Raw genomic sequence first — 21,387 nt, 5'->3', positions numbered from 1 at the left:
ATTCTGTGGAGCACAGAATAGTAGGAATTTTGAAGGAAATGTGTTCGTCACTCTACTACAATAAATGGGACCTGGACCTTTCAAACTTCAAAAAAGGCCAATACAACTCTGTACTGACTATATTCCAAGACTTCTCAAGTCATACAATAAATTTTGTATAAGTAACAGAATCAGACTAAAGCGCAAAGTATACTTTGGTTTTTACACCAAATGCATAGTATACCATTTGATGTTGAGGTGTTCAACACATGCATTAAAAAAAGTTTCATCTTTGTCCATAGTCTGCGCTATTTCTCTCCAGACATTATGAGCAATAAAAATGTGTTCATACTCGTTTAAACTAGAGTCTCTTAACCCTTTAAGACCGGATGGAGCACCCGCACTGCCATTTGTGTGTCTCTCTTTAAGAGCCAATAAAAACTGAACCCATATAGGTAGCACAAAAATTCTTTTTGCATACAAAACCAGAAACTTTACATGTTCATATGAAGCCTCCCACATGCTCTTGTTGCGTTGTTTTCACCCTCTAATGAGTCTGAGTAATATGCATTTACAACAAAAACAGGCTGCTAACTGAATACAAATACGTAGATTTCACGTGCTCATAACTTCATGAAAAATGCACAGATCATACACACATCATAGACACAATGGCACATCATCATTTAAAGCATATTCTCATGATTAAAATGAACCCAAAATCAGTATAATATATTGCGTTGATCACAAGATATTACTCATGGAATGATGTAACATACTTGGCTAAAAATGTGTCTCTCATCTTTCCGGTATGCAGTGTATCCAATATTCCCGGACCCATCCATGTTCGTTTTCCAATGTGGAATAACACAAAATAGATATAATTTTAAAGCTTAGAAACTCAGCTTTTTAATGCATCTAATCATTTTGGAAAAACTCCTAACGAGTGCTGAGAAGTGCCTCTAAACCGGAGTTTACCACCCGTGGGCGCCATGTAGCTGTGAAAAAATGAATAGCACTTTATTCAACTATACTTTATGCTATCACCACAAAATTTGAACCAGATGCAGCTCACATATAGGAGAGCATTACCAAAAAATAAAATGTTCCATTCTTATTGCATTCCTGAGTTATTCCATGTCAAATAAAAAAAATGAAAAAATAATTAAAAAAAATTATATATATTTTTTCTCTTTTATCAGCAGTTTCTCAGCATGAAAATGTCCAAATGTAATGTAATTTATATTTTTTTAAAATTTTAAAAGTGTTAATATCAAATGATACCTACCTTTTGACTCTCCTTGCTACAGTTTTGGAGTTATGAGTCTTTACTTTTGTATATGTCGCTCAGAAAAAAAAAACTTCAGGTCTTAAAGGATAATATTGCTTCCGCCTTTCCCTATTCAACTTACGAAAAAAGCTTAACTGACGTCGCGTGAGATTTTTGAACTGCGAAAGGCCTTACGCTTCCTTCGTAAGTTGAATACAGAAGGCGATCTGGCGGAAGCTAGTTATTTTACTTTATAACATGTTAAATATGGGTATTTTGCTTACACAAACACATCACTTCAGAAGGCCTTTATTAACGGAGCCGTGTGGAGTACATTTATGATGGATGGATGCACTTTTTTGAGCTTCAAACAGGTGGTTTCTGTGCACTGCCATTATAAAGCTTGGGAGCATCATGGTGATTATTAATATAACTCTGATTGTATTCGTCTTAAGGAAGAAAGTCATATACACCTACGGCTTGAGGGTGAGTAAATCATGGGCTAATTTTCATTTAAAAGTGAACTAATCCTTTAAGACAATGTACGGATCCAATATACTGCTACACATGCGTTTTCTTTCTTAACTGTTTACATTCACTGAAGACATAACCGACTGTTTACGAGGATATTTACCAAAACAGTATTTTGCCATTTTTGTGTTTAGGCCATTTGACTGTTGAGGCCCATTTGCTTATGCGCATTCCATTCCGTTTCGGAGCGCGTGCACAGAAAGCCACCTGGGGAACAATGTCTCTTTCGCACAAATTCGCAGCTTAATTTGCTTTTAATAACACTGATTAATATCAGGCACGTCCCGCAGTTTAGCAACAGTAGACTGCATTTTACAACACTCGCTTGATTTGGATGTTAAGTTTAGCTTTTAGGGAGGAAAGAAAGCGCACCGCAATGTGGCAGCGGCACAATAATGGTTTTGCCTCGATAATCTTGTTTTCATAATCGTTGGAAACCAAAATTAAATTCGAAAATCTATTATGATTATTCGCACAAGCCCAGGAGACTGGACATGAGACTAGGAGTGAACTGAAGAGGTGATTTGGCCATCTGCCTTGCTCTGCTTTTCCGCATACAGCTAACCCCCCCCCCCAAAAAAAACGATCAGCCACGTGCTTCTAACCCCTTGATTCCTCCTGTCGTGCTCCGAGCACATTTCACCTCTTCTTTACGCAGAGCTCTCGCAAAATCTCCCCCTTAATCTGACTAAGGGCTAATCTGTTTTGGGATGGGGGGGCCAGACGAGGCTTAAAGCCACCAGACTGGCTGACTCGCTCTGTCAAACACCCGCCTTCCCTCCATCCATCCGTCTATCCATCATCCTGCCTGCACTGCCAGACAAGAGACACCTGTCTGCTACAGAGATCAATGCTGCCAGCGGTGGAGGCCTGTCTAAATCATCCAATGATCACCTCTCTCTCTCCCTGTGCATGTCACACTGTAGTTGTCGGTGTATTTGAATGATTTTGGTAAAGAAGAAACTGTATCCTAAATGATATGGTTTGATTTCTGCTGTTTATTAAGTTTGCCTTTCAATTTCCCTTGTGTCTTGTGGTTTATGGCCCCTGTACCAGCTCTGACATGAGAATGAGAGAGAAAGCGAGAGAGCTATTGAGAGAGAGACAAGTAAACAAACTCTGAAAAGAGGAGGTGAAACAGGAGAATAGAATAATGATGTCACTGTCAGCCAATGAGAAACGCGCACCATAGAGCATTTAAGGGCTGTCAGCTGTCCTGTTCCATCCTCATCACAGTACACACACAGTGACTATGTTTGGAATGGAATACTAACTGCACAATATACACTGCATACTATTAAAAAAATAAATAAGTACGATTAAAATTATGCAATGTTAACCGTTTCAAACAAGTACACTCTAAAAAATGCTGGGTTAAAAACAACCCAAGTTGGGTCGAAAATGAACAAACCCAGCAATTGGTTGTTTTAACCCAGTGGTTGGGTTAAATGTGGTGGGCAGTTTTATTTAACACAACTATTATTTAAAAATTACTGAATGTCTGGCTTAAAATAAAAATCAGACACATAATCACTAGAGACAACACTAATAATCAAAAGGTGAACATTTATTAACAAGCCATTCAATAAATAATCATTAAACTTATTAATAAATGTTCATTTATTAAACATATTAATAAATGTTAATTTCCAACATACTTTGGGTTCATTTTAAGCAAGCAATATTCCATTCTCTCATATTCTGTTATTTTGATTCAGGCACTATTTTGAAGTTGTTTCTTTCTCATCCGTTTAAACAGTTCCTCTGCATCAGTGTTACAAGTAGATGTGAGAGGAAATGGCCATTGTCAGTGTCAGTACTTATAACATCTGATTTCCCTGCAGAGCACAAGCCCTAAAACTACATGCCTAAATTATGAATTGTACTTTTGCTATTACAATTTGAGAACAATTCAGTTTCAGATATTGAATCTGAAATGTTAAAGCTTGATTTAATAATTTAATGGTGCAAACATTCTGTGTATAAGCTGTCCCTTTTGAGGAGACGCATATTGACTGATGAGGACTGAACGGTATGTGTTCTGCAGATTTGGTGAGAGGGTTGACACACAGTCTTATTAATACAGACCATAAACACTACCCTTTTTTTCACACTCAGCTGCACATGTGTAACTGCATTGCCTTATTTAGCCGTGAAGTTAATGAGGACAATCTATTACAAGGATCATTGTTTATCACAGTAAAACAGCTGCTTAGTGTAATCAAATCTTTTTAATCCCAACTGTAAGCCTTATGGTGTAGTTCACAGTCCTCCGTAACAACAGGGGGCAATAACAGAGTATTGCAATCACAGCTTCCCTGCTGTTCACGTTGGTTTGTGTGCGGATGAATCTCGCATAATTAATTTCAGCCCATAATCAAAAGAGAAAAAAGAAATTGTATTTTGCAAAAAAAAAAAAAAAAGACAAATGAGTTTTGCATTGACTTAAAATTTATGAAAATTATTTCTCTTATCCTATTTTTATCACCATAATGCAAAATATTTACATTTTCATTTATATAATAGTGACAAAGTAAAATGTTTATCAAATATAAGCATTCATACATTTCGGTAGTTTAGTACTGCCTTCTACTCTTATTAAATTTTGCAAAAAATCTTATTGCTTTGTTTTCTACATCCAAAGATAGTTTCTTATTCTCTTCAATTGATTGTCAGGTGAAATATGACCAAGACATAATTTCGTGAATGGTGCCAAAGTTGTCATTCAAATAAGTATAGTCCTTACCAGAGATAACTGTTTGGCCTTTTTACACTCATCAGCATTTATGAATATTAGCTCTACCTTTTATCTTTGATATTATAGTGTTTGTGTCATGAACACATTTTGGCGTAATGAAAGTTGGTGAAATAAGATCGCTGTGTCGGCTTTCAAGTGAAATTGGGCCTGTGGCGTTTTGGCTCTGGGTTTGAACCCATGGTTCTGTGTCCCACTTATCAATAAAGACAGAATCTCATCAGTCCATTTCACATGAAAGCGCAGAAAAACAAAGCTCTGAAAGGAAGAGGGGAGGTCGAGCTTGCTCAGCTCACTAAAGCCAGCTGCTGCCTCTGAGGGTGATTGTGCCTCGGGTCTTGTCCCTCTCTGAGAACAAAAACGGGCCACACACACAACCTCTCTGCTCCTCTCCCAAAATAAATAAAGGAGCAGAGGAGTCTGTATATATGTGTGTGTGGTGCCAGATGATGAATAAGTAGCCACCAGTCGCCCTCTTGAAGTCGGGGACGCTGGCCAGAGCAGCAGCAGAGGCACGCACGCTATGCAACGACCCAAAACTAGACGCGGCAAGGCAGAGGCAAGGAGCACCGCCGACAAACGTAGCAGTCTGTCAGCATGTTTTTCATCAGGAAAAGAAATAGAGACTTCAAAGGATGTTCGTTTAAGTGTTCACACACATTTTGCTTATTTTATTGTAAAGTAAAACTAACAAACAAAAAGTATTGTTTTAAAAACAAATATGCTTCGTTAAAGGTAGGGTAGGCAGTTTCAGAGAGGTTAGCAATAGCAAGCTAGCTTTGAAACCATAAAATCCCACCCCCTCCCTTCAGGGCGCTTTCCAAGCCACTTCTCCTCCAAAACACACGAACAGCCAAAGCAGAGTCTGCAAAGCTTCACAAGAGATGGCATTAAATTACATAGCACATAACATTACAATAATAATGAATGTAAATAACTTGGAGTGCTAACTTTTACCACCTGACTGCTGCAGATTTGTATGGCATTGACAGTGTTGCCATACAAATGTCATGGGTTGGCATCTCTTAATTATGGTAATTACGAAATGGCTTGAAAGCAGCATAATCTCGTTTTGGTTCAGGAGGAACTTTAAAAGGTGGCTGCTGTTTGTTTGTGGTGTTTGGTGACTGTCTTGTCTACAGCTCTGTATAGCCTCATGAAACACACTGATGACGTGATGTCTGCATTTTCATTTCCCATATTTTTACATTTAAATTACCTTGGCCGTCATCTAAAAACTCACAAAAATTTAAAGTGTAACTTCAGTCATTTTTCAACACGCATTGTATTGCATTGTATGTCTAAATAAACAATATTTACTTGTTCTCTGTGTTACCTTGACCGAGAAATTCTGGCGGACTTTTGACAGCTCCAGGGCTTTCATGAAAACTACAGATTATACTTCCACATTTTTGTATCCCGGACAGTTGGATCGACAGAGGGTTATTAACAGAACAGATATTGTAATGAAACAATCCGAAATTGTATCAAACTATGTCTACTCTTTAAACAGTATTATGGTAAGAAGGGAACACTATGGCAACTGCTTTCTTACCTGTACACGACAGTGTTTTGCTTCGGCAGGAACTGACGGAACAACAGTTTCTTTGTGTTTTTGGCCAAACGGAAGGGAAAAACCGAGTGTTCGTGGTCATCCAGTTTGAATTGTTGACTACAAACACAGAGGTTTTTTAGATTTTCCGTTGTGGCGTTTCTCTGTATTTATAATTCTTTGCAGCCTTTAGCTGCTGCCTACAACACACTGGATCCTTCACTGGAAACGTTGACTCTTTGAATTCTTGCGCCCGTTAACAATACAAGTTGACACCATTATGACAAAGTTTGCTAAGAAGTATTTCCTACTAAAGCAAGTAGGTATTTGACTCTGGTAAGTGTATCCATAGTACTGGTGGGAGTGGCGTTGGATGGCAACATGCCCAGTGCATTATAGGTGTTGAAGTTTTCCTACCTATTTGGCAAAAATGAAGACAACAGCCTTTTTTCTCTGTTTTCTCTAGTCAGGTATCACAGATTTCAATTTTTTTCACCTTTCTACTGTATATAGGTTTTATTGAAAGCTCATTTTACCAGCGGTGAAGTACCCCTTTAATATTTAAACACACTATTAAATGTCTTCATCAAATCTCAAAATGATTATCCGTTTTCATACTGTAGTTTATAAAATGCTACAAGATAAATGCTAAAAGATGCTAAAATGCTAAAAGTTCTCTTTTTGTTTGTTAAATTTATTTAGACAAAAATAGTATACATACTATATATTTTAATAATATCAGCCAATTATTGGTTATTGGCTGTTATAATTCATTAAAAATAAAACTTAAATGTAAAGCAAATTTTAAAGGAATATTAAAATAAAAACACATTTGACAATGCAAAACTAATATTAATAATTTAATAAAATCTGGCCTTTAGTCTTTCTTAACATTTAACAAATCTCTCCCCTTTTGATTTTGACTCTTATTCATATTCCCCCATGCTTGTGCACATTACATGCTTTCTGACATCCACAAACCGTTTAACGCAATTTGGAGATTTGCTATCCACCATCTGTCAGATTAGCAGGTTGCTAATGACCTTGTCAGTTTTTGAGGGTAAAGCTGCTGCATCATTTAATCTAGGTTCAAGGAAGAACCTAGTATATGACTGCCGCCAACATCCGCTTTAAAAGTCGGGCCAAATATTTATGCGCTCAACGCTGGATTACTGTCTCCTTCAAGTAAACATAAAATGTAGATGTGGCATTTTGACTCCAGATGTTGTGCTAGAAAAGTTTGTGTGTTTGCCCTGCCAGGATGAAGAGTGTGCCAGCAGTGTTGAAGTTGTTCTGCAAAGCTATTGATGACTGTCTGCAGAAACAAGACTTGACAGAAGCATTCCGTTGAACTCAAAGACTCCTGATTGAGCCTGAGAGAAGACAAGACTCTTGCTGTGCACATGAGAGAGCGTGTGTGCGTGCCTTTTAAAAGAATAATTCACTCAATAATAAAAATCTTGTCATTTATTCACCCCTCATGCTGTTACAAACCTGAAAGAATTGCTTTTGTCCGTAGAACACAAAATCAGAAGTGTATCAGAATGTTCATGCTGCTCTTTTCCATACAATGAAAGGGAATAATGAATGAATGGATGTTTAACGCTCACAGGTGATTCCGCATTTTGCACTGTAATGTTTACGCACACCCGTAGCAGGTATTTTAGTGTGAATAAGTTGTGTGTGTGTTTCTGTATGAGAGTGTGTTGATTTGTGAAGTGAGTCTGTGGCTCCGGGACAGCAGTGGGGTATTTTCTAACCCCCCATCAGCCAGGCAGCGAGCAGGCGCAGGGCTGCCAGGAAACACAGCACATTTAATGAAGCAAATCTGGGAAGTCAAGTATTTTTAGCAAACTCTTGCGCTGAGAGGAAACACCTCCAAAAGCAGTGGAAAACCAAAATAAAACTTCTCGCCTCCCCCTCTTTCTGAATCAGCCAGACTGTGGTGGCCCATGTCTGTTCGATTTTCGAGAACTGCCTGGTTTGTAGGAGCCTAGCGTGACACTGGCACTGAACACAGTCTGGGTGTGTGTTTGTATAAAACTTCATAGACTAGAGTTGTACTTAAAGAAAGAGAGATTGGCTGTCTGGGTAAGTCCAAAGAGTATTTTATTTTTTTATTTTAATTTTTATATTTATTTTATATCATTATATTTTGTTTTTAAATGATTTATTACTTAAATATATGTTTATATATATTTTATTTATACATTTGTATTTTTTTAATTTAGATCTAACATGAAATAAATGTTTATTTTGATCATCTTAAAATTGTAACTTTTCACTCCTTGTTATAGTTATTCAGCACAGTGCCATGGCAGGAATGAAAGCAAGGCTGTGAGGGATGGACTTACTGTGTTTTCAATGGCATCGACTGTAAAAAGCTGTATAAAGCTCCTAGATCACTTATAATTTTCCACAGCTCGTGTTGTCTGGATTTTTTTGTCTGCTGAAATTTCTTGGAAAGATATTTTTGCAGTGTTTCATTGGCAGGAACGATCCAAAAACACATTAAATAACAGTAGAACCCACTGAAGAGATGTTTGTCTATCCCTCACAGCCTCGCTTTCATTCCCGTTAAATATCAATGATGGCACTGCTGTGAATAAGGTCTATGTAGATTATATAATTTTTAATGATTAAAAAAAAAAAAAATTGTCTCATACTTCAGATTTTGGCCCTGTTGTATAGTCTTGTTAAATCCTTTGTGTTGTGTTGCCCATGTTGTGTTTAAAGGTGCAGTAAGTGATTTCTGGTAAACGCTGTTGATATTTGAAATAACCAAAACAAACACGCCCCTACCCAAAAGGATCACACCCCTGTCTTGATGCCTCCGCCCCCACATTCACATACACGCTGTGCAACGTAGGCAATGACTATGGTGGGAATCTGCTGTGCCTGCTACCTGAGGGTATGATGTTGTCAATAAGTGAAAGCTTTGATAATTCAGGTTGGATGTCTAATTGTTATCTAGCTCCTCTACTCCTTCATTGTCATCCCTTCCATCCGAAAACACAAACACAGATTTCATGAACAGCTCCCTACGTAACACGATAGTCCAAGTAACTAATATATTACAAATGTGATATGATTAAAGGTGGGGTAAGCCATATTTCAAAAACACTGTTTCGAAGTTAGTCAGACCAACACCAACAACAAACTTGTAGCCAATCAGCATTAGGGGGCATATGACGATCGAGGAGACAGAATGAGCAAAAGGGAGATTTGAAGAAAGACTGCAGAAAGAGAGATATGAGGCATTACAAAAGAGCTCAAAAGTATATCACTGGAATGAAGGTTTATGACTGGGCAAGCGCTTTAGAACAAACATTAATATTAGAAAAGCTTTCCAGCGCTGGAGAGAGCTAAGCGGGAAGGCCTGAAAAAAGACGTTTGATTCCACTTCACACGTGAATAATAATGTCTGAAGCTGCGGTGCTGTTGGCGACTAACAACGAACTCTTGTTTGTATTTACCTTTGTGTACTCTACGTTCATTTTTTGTTCTTGCTTGTCATTCGTTCATCATCTGCCCTTTTTTCGTGAAGCATTATTTTGTTGCATGTCAGCTGTTATAAACAGACATCCACTAGTGAGAGTTGTGTAGAGCCCCGTTTCCACCGCAGGAACTTTACCCAGGAACTAGGGACTTTGGGTTGGTACTCGGTGTGTTTCCACCGCAGGAACCAGGAACTAAATAAAGTTCCGGGTAAAATTTCCCCCTCAGAAAAGTCCCTGATGGCGAGGTGGTACTTTTTCAAAGTTCAGGAACTTTCAGGGGTGGGACTAGGCGCTGAACATGCTGATTGGTCTGATTCACGCCGCATTTGATTGGTCGACTCCACGCAGCAGTAAATTCAGTCACTGACAGGAAGAAACAGTCGCACGCAGTACTACGTCACCAGACAAATTAGCCTAATCTTCACGGTACTTTAGACCGTGTGGAAACGCAGAAGGCAACAGGTCTGGGGGGGAGAAAAAGTTCCTGGTACAATTGTTCCGGGTAATTTCGGTGGAAACGCGGCAGAAGGTAAACCACTGCACACTGATGACTGCTAGAGAATGCAGCGTCATTGTTGGCGCACTTGCCTGCCAGCAGCGATCGGGGTTCGAGACCGTCTCGGAGCAGGGTGGTTTGGATTGGAGGGTGTGTTTTGGAGGCAGAGCAATAAAGAGAGGGGTGGGTTTGTTTGGGTTGATTTCAAATATCAACAATGTCCAACAGCATTTTTGAAATCTCGCTTACCCCACCTTTAAGGGGTTATAGCGATCACTAAAAGGGGAACCAAAAAACCCTCCCCATATATTTTTTAGACACTTTGGGAGCTGATGCTTGAGCGGTTGAGGAGGTTTAGACGTTCCAGGCGAAGATGACACACAAGTACATTCAAGCAAAACACAGCATATCAAAACCAACGTTATGTACTGAGAAGAAATAAAGCAACCTCAGCATCCATTTTAAGGCCTCCCCTCTCCTTAAGCTCATCTTGTGCGCTGAGCCCTTTCCTTCGCCATCATGAGTGGACATGCCCCTAACTGCTGATTGGCTACATGTTTTGGTGCTCTGTCTGATCCACTTTTCAACAGCATTTATCAAAAGTCGCCTACTGCACCTTTAAGTAGTCAGTCATGGTGAGAATGAAACTTTTGCTTTGTCATAAGGGGCAGGTCTTTTCCGTAACAAATTTTCATGCAATTTTGTGACTATGCATTTTATCCCATATATGGAGTTCCTTTCTTCAAAATTTGGGTATACGTATGTTTTACAACACTGCGTCATTTTCTATAGATGATCAAGTATAAGCTAGATGGTAGGAGAGAGAATTTTGGGATTGCCAATACAAACGAATTAATGACTCACACATTTCTTCAAACCCAGGGATATTAGAGTTGGACACATCTTATTTTGTCTGTTTCTTTTCTAGAAACAGATGGCACCAAATTCCAGTAACCTGTTTGGAGAGGCATGTGTGTGTCTATTGGTTTTACCCGCCTAGGTCATGAGCATTGTGGGATTGAGTGGACGAAACATCCACCTCTCTATGTGTACTGTTGTGGTTATGCAGAGTGTCTAGAATGATCCCAAGTGGGATTGTGTTTCCGGATAAGGATGTGGCTTGATGGAGCCAGGGGTCCAACCGCAGGTCTGCTTAGGGTCCTGTGGCAGCAGAGAGTAAGGTTAACAGTCTGCTTCTCAGAGCGCTGTCAGTGGTAACCCGAGAGTGCTTGAGTGCACATTCTTATTCACACGTAAGCACTCAATGGGTCTCACACATACATGTGTGCAATCATACTCGATATATTGGACATTGCTCTCGCATTTATGCATGCCTTTGGAAGGAGTCTGATTATATTTATGGTAATACTTTAGTTTAGGGTCCAATCCTCACTACTAAATAGTTGCTGATGAGCATGCATGTTACTAGGATATTGGCTGTTTATTAGTACTTATAAAGCACATATTAATGCCTTATTCTGCATGACCTTATTCTACATCCCAATACCTAAACTTAACAACTACCTTACTAACTATTAATAAGCAGCAATTAGGAATTTACTGAGGCAAAAGTCGTAGTTAATAGTTAGTTAATAGTGAGAATTGGACCCAGTCTAAAGTGACCATACTTTTAAAGTATATTCAGTTATGTTAAAATGATCTCTAAATTTCTAATTTTTGATAAATCTAATAGTTCCTGTGATCTATCATCTAATGCTAAATCTTTCATAACAGAACAGAAGCTTCTTTTAAAAACAAAATAATATTAACAATGAGCTGGTTATATTATTTTTGGTATAAAGTAAAATAAAAGTCCAAAACAAAAGTAAAAACTATTTAGCTGCTTTGTCAAAGTTTGTTTTAAATATTATTAATAATGATGAATTATTATAATAATAATTATTGTTCATTATAATTAAATATAATTGTTTAAAACTAACATAAAATAAATTTAAATAGTCCAAAACAAAAGTAAAAACATAACAAAAAAAAATGAAAATATAATCTTTTTCACTTCTTTTTAAAATATTATTTATATTTATTATTTAATTATAATTAATAAATATTATAATTGGTTGTACTTAACATATAAACATACCATAAATATTTGTGGTAGAAAATAGTGATTTTTCTCCAAAATATATATTTTTAGATGTCGTTATTAATTATGTTATATGTTTGTATATTTGTCCAAATCATAAAAACACTAGTCACTTTTGTTTGATGTTTAGTCTTCGACAACATTTCAACAAACAAGCACAGCTTAGCTGTTGGCTGGCTGGAAAAAAGTGCATATGTAATTACCATGGTTACAGCACCCCCTCACTCTCCCCACACCAGAGAGGACTTGTTTACCACTTTTCTACTTCAGTCAATGACATGCCAATCATTGTGGACCTCCCCCTCTGGTCTCCAATTGGTCTAACTGTTCACTTCCTAGACCCGCCCCTTCAGGACTTACTATCAAAACACAAAATGAGGTGGTATGCTGTGCAAGTGCAAACATCAGGCTTATATAACTAATATAGTTATTATTAGTTATAACAACTCATGCATATTGTTAGGACTATTATATTATATTATATTATATTATATTATATTATATTATATTATATTATATTATATTATATTATATTATATTATATTATATTATATTATATTATATTATATTATATTATATTATATTCAGGGAAATACTGTTATTTACTGTTCTATTTCTCACTGGAATCATACAATTTTTCATCCAAATCCTTTTAGGTATTCTGTCAAATCTTTTAATTTACTCACACTAATGCCGTTCTAAATTCATAAAACAAAAATGAAGACAAAAATAAAGATACTTTTAATTTTCTCATAATTTTTGTCCATTTATCCATGAAAGTTATGTAATTAATGTGTAAAAAAAAAAAAAAGTACTTACAATGTAAAATTAATCTATATAAATGAGGGTTAGTAAATGATGCATGAATTACGATTTATTTTAATCTCAGTCTAGATCTGGATATTGAAATGAACAGTTGCAGACAAGGCACCTCAGTTTGTGTAAACATCCCTGTACTTGTTAACACATCCATCTGCAACTTGCATGATTTGAAAATTACTGTTAATAATGATGCAAGCCTGTGAATCTTTTATTGCAAAAGGTGACGTGCATGATCCCAGACACGTTTGTTGCCTCAGTAAGGGCATCTGTCTGCGTTATTGTGCTCTCCCTCAGTGGATTTGTTTTGCACCATAGAGGGGACTTTCGGCAGTCTGCCTGCACTGGGGCCTCTCACTAGGTCACGTTATCCCAAATGTAAGAATACAAACATATCTCAGCCATCCATGCCTGTGTGTACCTCGACTCTGCAGCAGCAACAGAAGCGAGATCTTCCTCCAGATGCATGTATTTGTCATTTAGGCATATAGTTCAGCTCGTTGTGGAATTCAAGAGGGGTTAGCCTTTTTTTCCCCCCTCATGCGCATGTGCTATAGCACCGTGACGCACAAGCATTTTTTTTTTTTTCCAGCTTCAGCGAACACTATTGAAGCACATTAGATTGTGAGCCAAGAAGCACATGATGCATTAATAAAAAAAAAATGCCTGCCATTGTTAAAACAAAACAATAAATTGTGTCTGCACCAATGAAGCAATCATAAAATTCAAGCAAAATACCTCACATTGATTTTATTTTTTATTTTTATTCCTATTCCATCAGTGTCCTGAAATGTGTTTTTGTGGCTGGTGCCGAGCCCAAGAGGATTAACATTCTGCTCTGAGATTACCCGTTTTGAACATTCTAGTTATTCTTCACATAGCCCACTGAGTTAAGACCCTAAGACAGAACGGCATCCAAGTGTGTCAGTGGTTTCGTCCAGGGATAATAACACTGTTTTTACCACATTCCTCTTAAACGATTGCGTCAATCCAGAAGATTTTGCATTTAACCTTTTATATAATCGGCTCCTATGTCATTTCAATTGCTCCTTTGGAAGTCATTGTAGCAGTTTGGAGCGCCGCAGCGGCAGTGTATATGTGGTCTGACCATTCTGCTTTCCGAGACAGAGAGGAGAAGGGAGGGCTGGTCAGCTTACTGCAGAGCTGGTCAGCAAGCGGTTGTCTCCCTCATGACTGCTCAAAGGAGCAGACAGGGTCAGTCACATCAGGACCGTCACGCCACGAGGCCATGCGCAAGTAAACAGGCCAGATCATGTGTAACCTTTACATTAAGCGAGTTGTTTCTGTTGTATTAAATGCATTTGTTTTTTGATCCACTGTCAACTTCCTTGTTAGGTAATGCAACGTTCTTGTGAAGTATTAGAAACCCACCATGCCTGGCATTGCAGAGTGTTGAGTTTAGTAGTGTGGAAATAGGTTTGGCACTCCCACCAACTATAAATAAAAGACCATATCTTTGGTTTACCACAGGAAAATGAAGTAATATACTGATTGTGATGCTGCATTTTTGTTTTTCTCATTTGTTCTTCAGTCAGCCCTAACAGTCTTCCTTTCCTGCAGAAGGCATGCATGTCTGAAATATTTCCTCACTGAGGAATCACTGTAGGTGTGGGATGGAAGAGCAGTTTGCTTGGGGTGCCCCCTTTTGGTGGCTTTCCAAATAATGAATAACTTCCTGCTTCCACTCACTACAGTTGTGTATGTAAAAGGATTAGAGAGCACTAGCGAGCCAGGAATGCTTATGTTTAGGCTTTTTAGCTTGAGCGTAATTCAATTCTCAGGTAGTTAGAGGACCATGAGATATTTAAGGAGACGTGATTGAGTTGGTTAGGGTTGGAATTAGAGCTGGAAAGTGTGCTGCTATTAATAGTCTATAAAAGGGCCATGTGGCTATTTAAGGAAATGCAGTTCTCATTTACAGCTCCACGCTATTCTTGTTTTTTGATTAGAATGATAGAATATTGTTAATACTAGATTTATAGGATTGTGGTTTAATTATTTAATTATCTTTAATTATCTCTTTTTTTTTTGTTGTTGTTTCAGTAAACACAGATAAATGTGCACTTCAATGAGATGATACCGTCTAACTTGCATATGGACACACGCAAAGTTTTTGACTTTCACGCAAAGTTGTTATGAAATGTAGGGACATCTTTTCTTCTGTATTGTGACATACGTTTGAGTAACAGATTATAGAGGGGAAAAAAATAGGGTTTTGGTCCCATGCATCGATTGTTGATTAGATTTTTGAGATGTGAGCATTGCTTACACTCAAAAATGAATGCAAGCTTGAGTCGTTTGTGGAGGGAAGGGGTTAAAGTAAATATATATATATATATATGGATGAATAAGATCTATATAAGATCATAATAAGATCTATAACATGCATTTACAAAGTTTTTAGTCACATTTACAACCATTTCAGTCACAGTCTGGAGCCCATTATCCTGAATGGCCCCATCCACCATGGAATCTTATTGGTTCACAATTTTGCTTCTCATAACTGTCTATTAAACATTAAAAAAATCTTCTGTTTTCTGTGGATGTGTCATGCTGTGCAGCAGTTTTGTGAATAAACACATTACTTGTCAACTTCAGATACAGGTTAAATAATTATTTTTACCGTTTTGTATGCGGCGAATGGCTGTTTTGAAAGGTTTTCACAATTGTTTGTTGTTTTTCTCTCACTGAACTTAGGAATTAAACTAAGGAATGTACTAGTAATTTCTGTAGGGTGGCTTATGATGTGGCAGAATGTGCTGAAGAATGCTAAGCATCTCAACTGGCAGGAGTAGGAAAAGTGTCTCCACCCAGGCCAATTAAGTCCTTACTGATGTTTGTTTCTCTGTGGAGAGTCAAGAGTGTGTAAAATCACGTCCCAATGCTGTGGGATCTCTTCATTGTAACTATTTTCATTTGTAAGCCAGTAGACAAGTAAGCAAACATACACTGTGATGGTAATGAGGACAGATGCGGTATAATTAGCATGTCTCGGAGAGATTTTTGTTTAAGTAAAAATACAAACAAAAAAGTAAGAGTCCTTGATGTGGTGGGAGTGATGAAGGTCGTGCAGAGGGGACAAACTTTTTCGCGGGTGAAATACAGTTATTTCAATAGGAATCTGTAATTTCGCATGAGGCCGAAAGTTTTTCCCACACAGAATTCGCAACAAGCTAGTCAAGCAAATTTGCAGCGTTGACCAACAGAAGAGTGACCTTTGTGTGAGCTTCATGCATCGCTATACTGTTGACAATAGACAATTGACCTTTTTTGTCCATGAAATTTCACCAAAATATTGCTAATGTGGCTGCAACTTTACTTCCAGTCTTGCGCCATAGCTGTACCTCTAGGAGAAAATGCAGTGGTGGATTTCTAGCAGAGTAGTCGGCATACAATAAGCATCAGGTGGTCCTCATCGAGCGCTGCCTGCGTCGTGCCTTTCCTCTGACCCACCCGCTCTTCTCATGAGCTTGGACATAGGCTAGCCAGTAGGGCTAGGACGTTGATGATTTGAGGGGATGTGTAAACTCCTTCCTCTGAAATCCTGCTCATACCAACTAAATGTGTGTCATGAGCCATATTAATTTCACAAATAAACAAAACTGTTATGATTCCCCTGTAATGTTGTACTGCATGATGTGAGATCATAAATAAAAGGGGAAAATCCCATGTAGACGTTTCTTTGGCTGTGCCCTCTGAGCTGCTAGGCGGACCGCCAGGAGTCTGTTGCCGGGCGACCAGAAGTGCTGTGCCATGTGGCTTAGTTGCCTCCTCATGTTGAGATGATGGCGCTGGCTGCCTAGTTAGTGCTTGGAGTCCCACCTCGGGTGGCAACCCACCCAGGCAGACCTTTCAAGGGTATCTGCACATATGCTTTTCCTAGACCTGCTGTCAGAATCCTGGATTAGAGTTCCCATTTCATCTTGTCTCCATTTAATGCATAATAAAGTTTATAATGTTTATAAATTCAGCGCTGCTTTGTGTACAGGGGTAACCGCTGTATTTCTGCTTTCTGCTGTATTAAGCAGCCTATACTGAGAGTGAATTTGCATTTTCATTCAGTGAAAAAAATTGTAGAATTAAATAATATTATTAAATAAAATTTATAATTATTTATAATTTTGACTCATCCCTTTTCTTAAAAAATGGCTAAAATGTGAGGTTTATCATTTTGTCACTTGTATTATTTGAGCTGTCAAGTTAAATCATTTTCACTGTGATTTTGTTTTAGAGGTTACCATAGACGTTGGAATTGTTTTAAACCCACGTTGCTATCTGTAGTTTTTTTCTAATATCAGATTTTTCCACATTTTTAATTTTTTCGTAAACAATTTTGCTGATTCCAATATATTTTTAGAAGAATTTAAAGAGAAACAAAGTGTGTTTTTGTATTATTAAATGCAATATATCTGAAAAATTATCTCCTTTATTTATATACATATATATATATTATATACCTGTCCTGAGTTTGCAGTTATGAGTACCTAACATTGTTAATCTATTTTGGATGATTTTTACCTGGCAGAACAATATAACGCGCTAAACATTCCCACTTGAATATAATAAAGACTTAGGGCTCTTTTTTTTTTTTTTTTTTTTTTTTTTTTGGCCATTAAGCAACCCAGATCACCTTAGCAATGCCCTAGCAAACACCTAGCAACTATCCACAAACCGTAGCAATTGTTATTTGGCTGTTGATCGGAGACAAACTAGAAGCTCTCCTCTCCTCTTGTACTTTTTCCCACCCTTTCCCTCTCTGTCTTATATTACCAACAGTCTCCTATTGCTTGCTCAACACAAGTGATTCCATTGGAATGCTTATTGATCCCACATATGTCAACAGTATGCTAGGATCCCTTGACTCTCCTTAGCAAACAAGTGTGGACAATATGGCTTGTTTTTGAAAACTTAATTTAAACCACGCTCCTATTTTTCATCCTTTTTTTGCACTGCATAAAAATGACTTTCTCACGCATTTAACAGAAGCTGGTCTCTCATGGAAGTAGGCATATGGAGCATTTGGGGTTACATCATGATGTCAGTAACCTTTCCACAATGGAACTGATTTGTTTGTCAAGAACTGATTACAGAGAGACTCCAAACAGACCCGTTTGTTTGTATGAAACTACAGTTCAAAGGCATTGTTTGAAAGGACAACGAACATGTTAAGACTAAATGTAGACAAAATTACAAGGATTTCAATAAAAAAAAAAATGTTTATGCTGTGTACAATACCTCTGAATATCAATCAATCAGTCTTGTTTTACTTTTCCAGGCATAATGCATTGCTGTGTGTTGCATGTGTTAGTACAGTGGAAAGAATTATTATGCTGTCCGTCACAAGGACATTTACATTTTAGACACAATATTAGAAATTCGTCAGTCTATTTTTGTTCAGCATAATAGTTCAAAACAATAATGATAAAAAATCAACCGTTGCATCTCTCAACAACACACATAAGTTACATTTCATTCCAGAATAAATCAGTTCCAATAAAATTGTCTGGGTGAGTGATTCACAGACTCATAAAAAAACTAAGTTTGTTTTGTTCTTGAATGAATCAGTGAGTTTGAATGAATCAGTTCAGTGAATGATTCAATGACTTGCTAATAAAGACAATTGCTGCATTTAAGTCCATTCTTTTATGCCCTTCCCTCGCTAACTTCCCTCCATCTTGTTCACTCAGATGTACGTCATTGCTTTCTCTGCACAAGTGCACACTACTGGTGGAACCCTTGAGATGTGTTTAATTGGAACGCCCTAAGCCCTTGATCACTGGAATCCACAATGGAGCTTATTTAATTATTTTTTTCTTATGAATTTGTTTTACGCACCATTTTATAGGCCTGTATGTATGCTTGGGCATTTGGAGAAAATATAAAAAAATACACAAATAAAAATAATATAATAAGCTATAACTGTGTAAAAAAAAAAATAAAAAAAAAAGGTAAAGGTAGCTACAAGTATTATGCGGTTAAATGTCAAAATAACTCAAATATCATACACTAGAGTTGTGTGGGGTGGGAGTAAGTTAAGCGTGATCGTGTTGCATTGTACATATTAAGTAGACTCGCTCCCTCAGTCAAAATCGATGGTCCAAATAAACTTCCCTCGCCAACTTGACAAAGTTGAACGCACTTCAAAATGGCGTCGAAGTTTGCAAGTGTATTTCTAAAAGTGGAGTTAAACACAGCCGATCACTTATTTCATTCCTGAATTAATCAGTGTCTTTGAACAAATCATTTGAATGAATGACTGGCCTAAAAAGACACTTCCCACTTATTGCCACCTACTGGCATAAGGATGGAACATACAGAAAGAGTCACTGAAAAATCCTCCAACACACAAATGCATAAACTAACAGTCTACACAGGCAAGCAGACCGATGCAAACACTGAAAAGTCCCAGTGCTGTCACACTGTACATCAGCACTCTTGGAATGCTGCATCGCCAATCAAATCTGAGGACTGTTGTATAACTATTAGCTGGTGTTTCTCATCATGACACATTCCAGCTCAGTTAAAGCCCACCACAGATGGACCGTGGCTTCTCGTTGGGCCCGGCCTCACTAGACGCTTCCCAAGCTAATAGTCCAAACTGCGGTCCATCTGCTAGCTAGACTTTTTGGCTTCATTTCTCGCTCTACTCTTCCTCTACCCCTCCTCCCTACCCTCTAAATTCCCTCAACAGTATCTAACAGTAATAATATTTAGCTGTAGTGAGTCCAGAGCTGCAGTTTACTAACAAGGCTGGCACACAGCAACTCCAGGCCCTGCACAAACCCCCTGCATCCTGACTTCACACAGGGCTTCCTCCTCCTCCATGCCCATTTCATAACCATCCTCAGCCATTTTTATTTTACAGTCAACTAATCCTAATGCTAGCTCCCCTCTTACTCCAGAACACACACAAAGACACATACAGAGATGAATAAAACACAGAAAGGAGCATAAATGGTCTCTGATTGCTTAATAAATAAACTCATTTTATTGTAATAATCAAATTCAACTTCCTCAGAAGAACCTCTCGAATGTTTTTACCTCCGTTCAATTGATTTAAAATGTTGTCTTTTACATTATCATTTATAAACTCGCTCTTCTTTGTAACAGCAACTGATATTTTTCTCTATATTTATGCTTTTCTTTACTAGTGTGTCCAAAGAAGTGTGAGAAGAGGGCATGCACGGATGAGGGCGAGTGCTGTCACCCCCAGTGCTTGGGCAGCTGCACTGAACCAGACAATGATAAGACATGTGCCGCCTGCCAGCATTACTTTCACGAGGACCGCTGCGTTGAAGCCTGCCCACCGGGCACCTACAAGTTTGAAGGCTGGCGCTGCATCACCATGGACATGTGTGCCCGTGTTCACCTACCCAGTGAGGTCGACTTCGTCATCCACAACGGAGAGTGTATGCCAGAGTGCCCGCCCGGATTCACCCGAAATGAGACTCAGAGGTAGGCCGTCGGATCTGGATGTAGGGTTGCCTCATTAAACACCAGTGTCAAGAGTTTCTTTAGGCTTCTGCAGTATTATTAAAGCTGAAATAAAGTAAAAACTTAAATTAATTTGAAACGTTTCTTTAGTGATAAACTGAAATAAAGTTGACAATGAAACAAATAATAAATAAGTAGAAATAGAATTTAAAAAATAAAAAACAATGAAAATCACAAAAGCATGTTTGTGAAAGAAATAAAGAAAAATGAGAAACTTTTCTTTCCCTTTTATGAAACGAAACACGAGAATTAAGCTTTGTATTTTTTTATTTTTTTTTTCATGGGTAAAAAAATGAGTTTCCTCTTTTTTTTAATTTGCTTCTGCTTTAATTGTCTGCGATGCACGGGGTGTGACCACATTACAGATAATGAGCTCAGACGAGAAAGACTGTACCTCTCGTTGGTTTTTATATGGATTACATAATAAGAGAATATTTGTTTTTGATTTAAATTGTTTAATTTAAAAGTAGGCATTTCAAGCTTTCTATTGACATGTTTTTCATATCTGCGGCAAATAGACGCTGAGTTTATGACGTGCTCCAGAAAGAAGTTCACGGAGACTGAGACGGCAGAAAGCACACCCTGTTTTTCTTTATTTGACAAAATCATTTCGCTGTTATTGTGAGTTTACACAAATAAAAGCTTCATAGTTTCAAATACTGTATTACTCTTATCTGTATGACAAAAATAGTATTTCAAGTTCTTTCCACTGTTATCAGGGGAAAAAAATCTGAAAGATCAAACTTAATTCTCATTTTTTCCATTTTTTAAAATTTAAAAAACAAAAATCAAACTGTTTCTCATATCTCTTTATTAAGTAAAATAGAAAAATAATTTACTTAAGTAAAATTACTAAGAGTTCTCACTCT

The 21,387-nt window shown here is 37.6% G+C and overlaps 2 protein-coding genes across 3 annotated transcripts in view; one reads left to right on the top strand and one right to left on the bottom strand.

The window, feature by feature from the left end:
* The window catches only part of igf1ra (insulin-like growth factor 1a receptor), a 120,314-nt gene that overhangs the window by 74,984 nt on the left and 23,943 nt on the right, over positions 1 to 21,387 (top strand). For both annotated transcript variants that reach the window (XM_067390360.1, XM_067390361.1), the window contains one exon: positions 20,176 to 20,479. In XM_067390360.1, coding sequence (XP_067246461.1) covers positions 20,176 to 20,479 — 304 coding nt within the window. The remainder of the gene's footprint in view (positions 1 to 20,175; positions 20,480 to 21,387) is intronic.
* The window catches only part of pgpep1l (pyroglutamyl-peptidase I like), a 33,909-nt gene continuing 33,002 nt past the window's right edge, over positions 20,481 to 21,387 (bottom strand). Inside the window, exon 6 of the mRNA XM_067390367.1 lies at positions 20,481 to 20,563. Within this exon, the coding sequence (XP_067246468.1) occupies positions 20,558 to 20,563 (6 nt within the window). The 3' untranslated portion in view covers positions 20,481 to 20,557. The remainder of the gene's footprint in view (positions 20,564 to 21,387) is intronic.

This window comes from Chanodichthys erythropterus, chromosome 7 (assembly GCF_024489055.1).
Source record: "Chanodichthys erythropterus isolate Z2021 chromosome 7, ASM2448905v1, whole genome shotgun sequence".
In the NCBI taxonomy this organism is placed as follows: Eukaryota; Metazoa; Chordata; class Actinopteri; order Cypriniformes; family Xenocyprididae; genus Chanodichthys; species Chanodichthys erythropterus.
The sequence above is the reverse complement of the archived record's forward strand: the minus strand, read 5'-3'. Positions and strand labels throughout refer to the sequence as shown.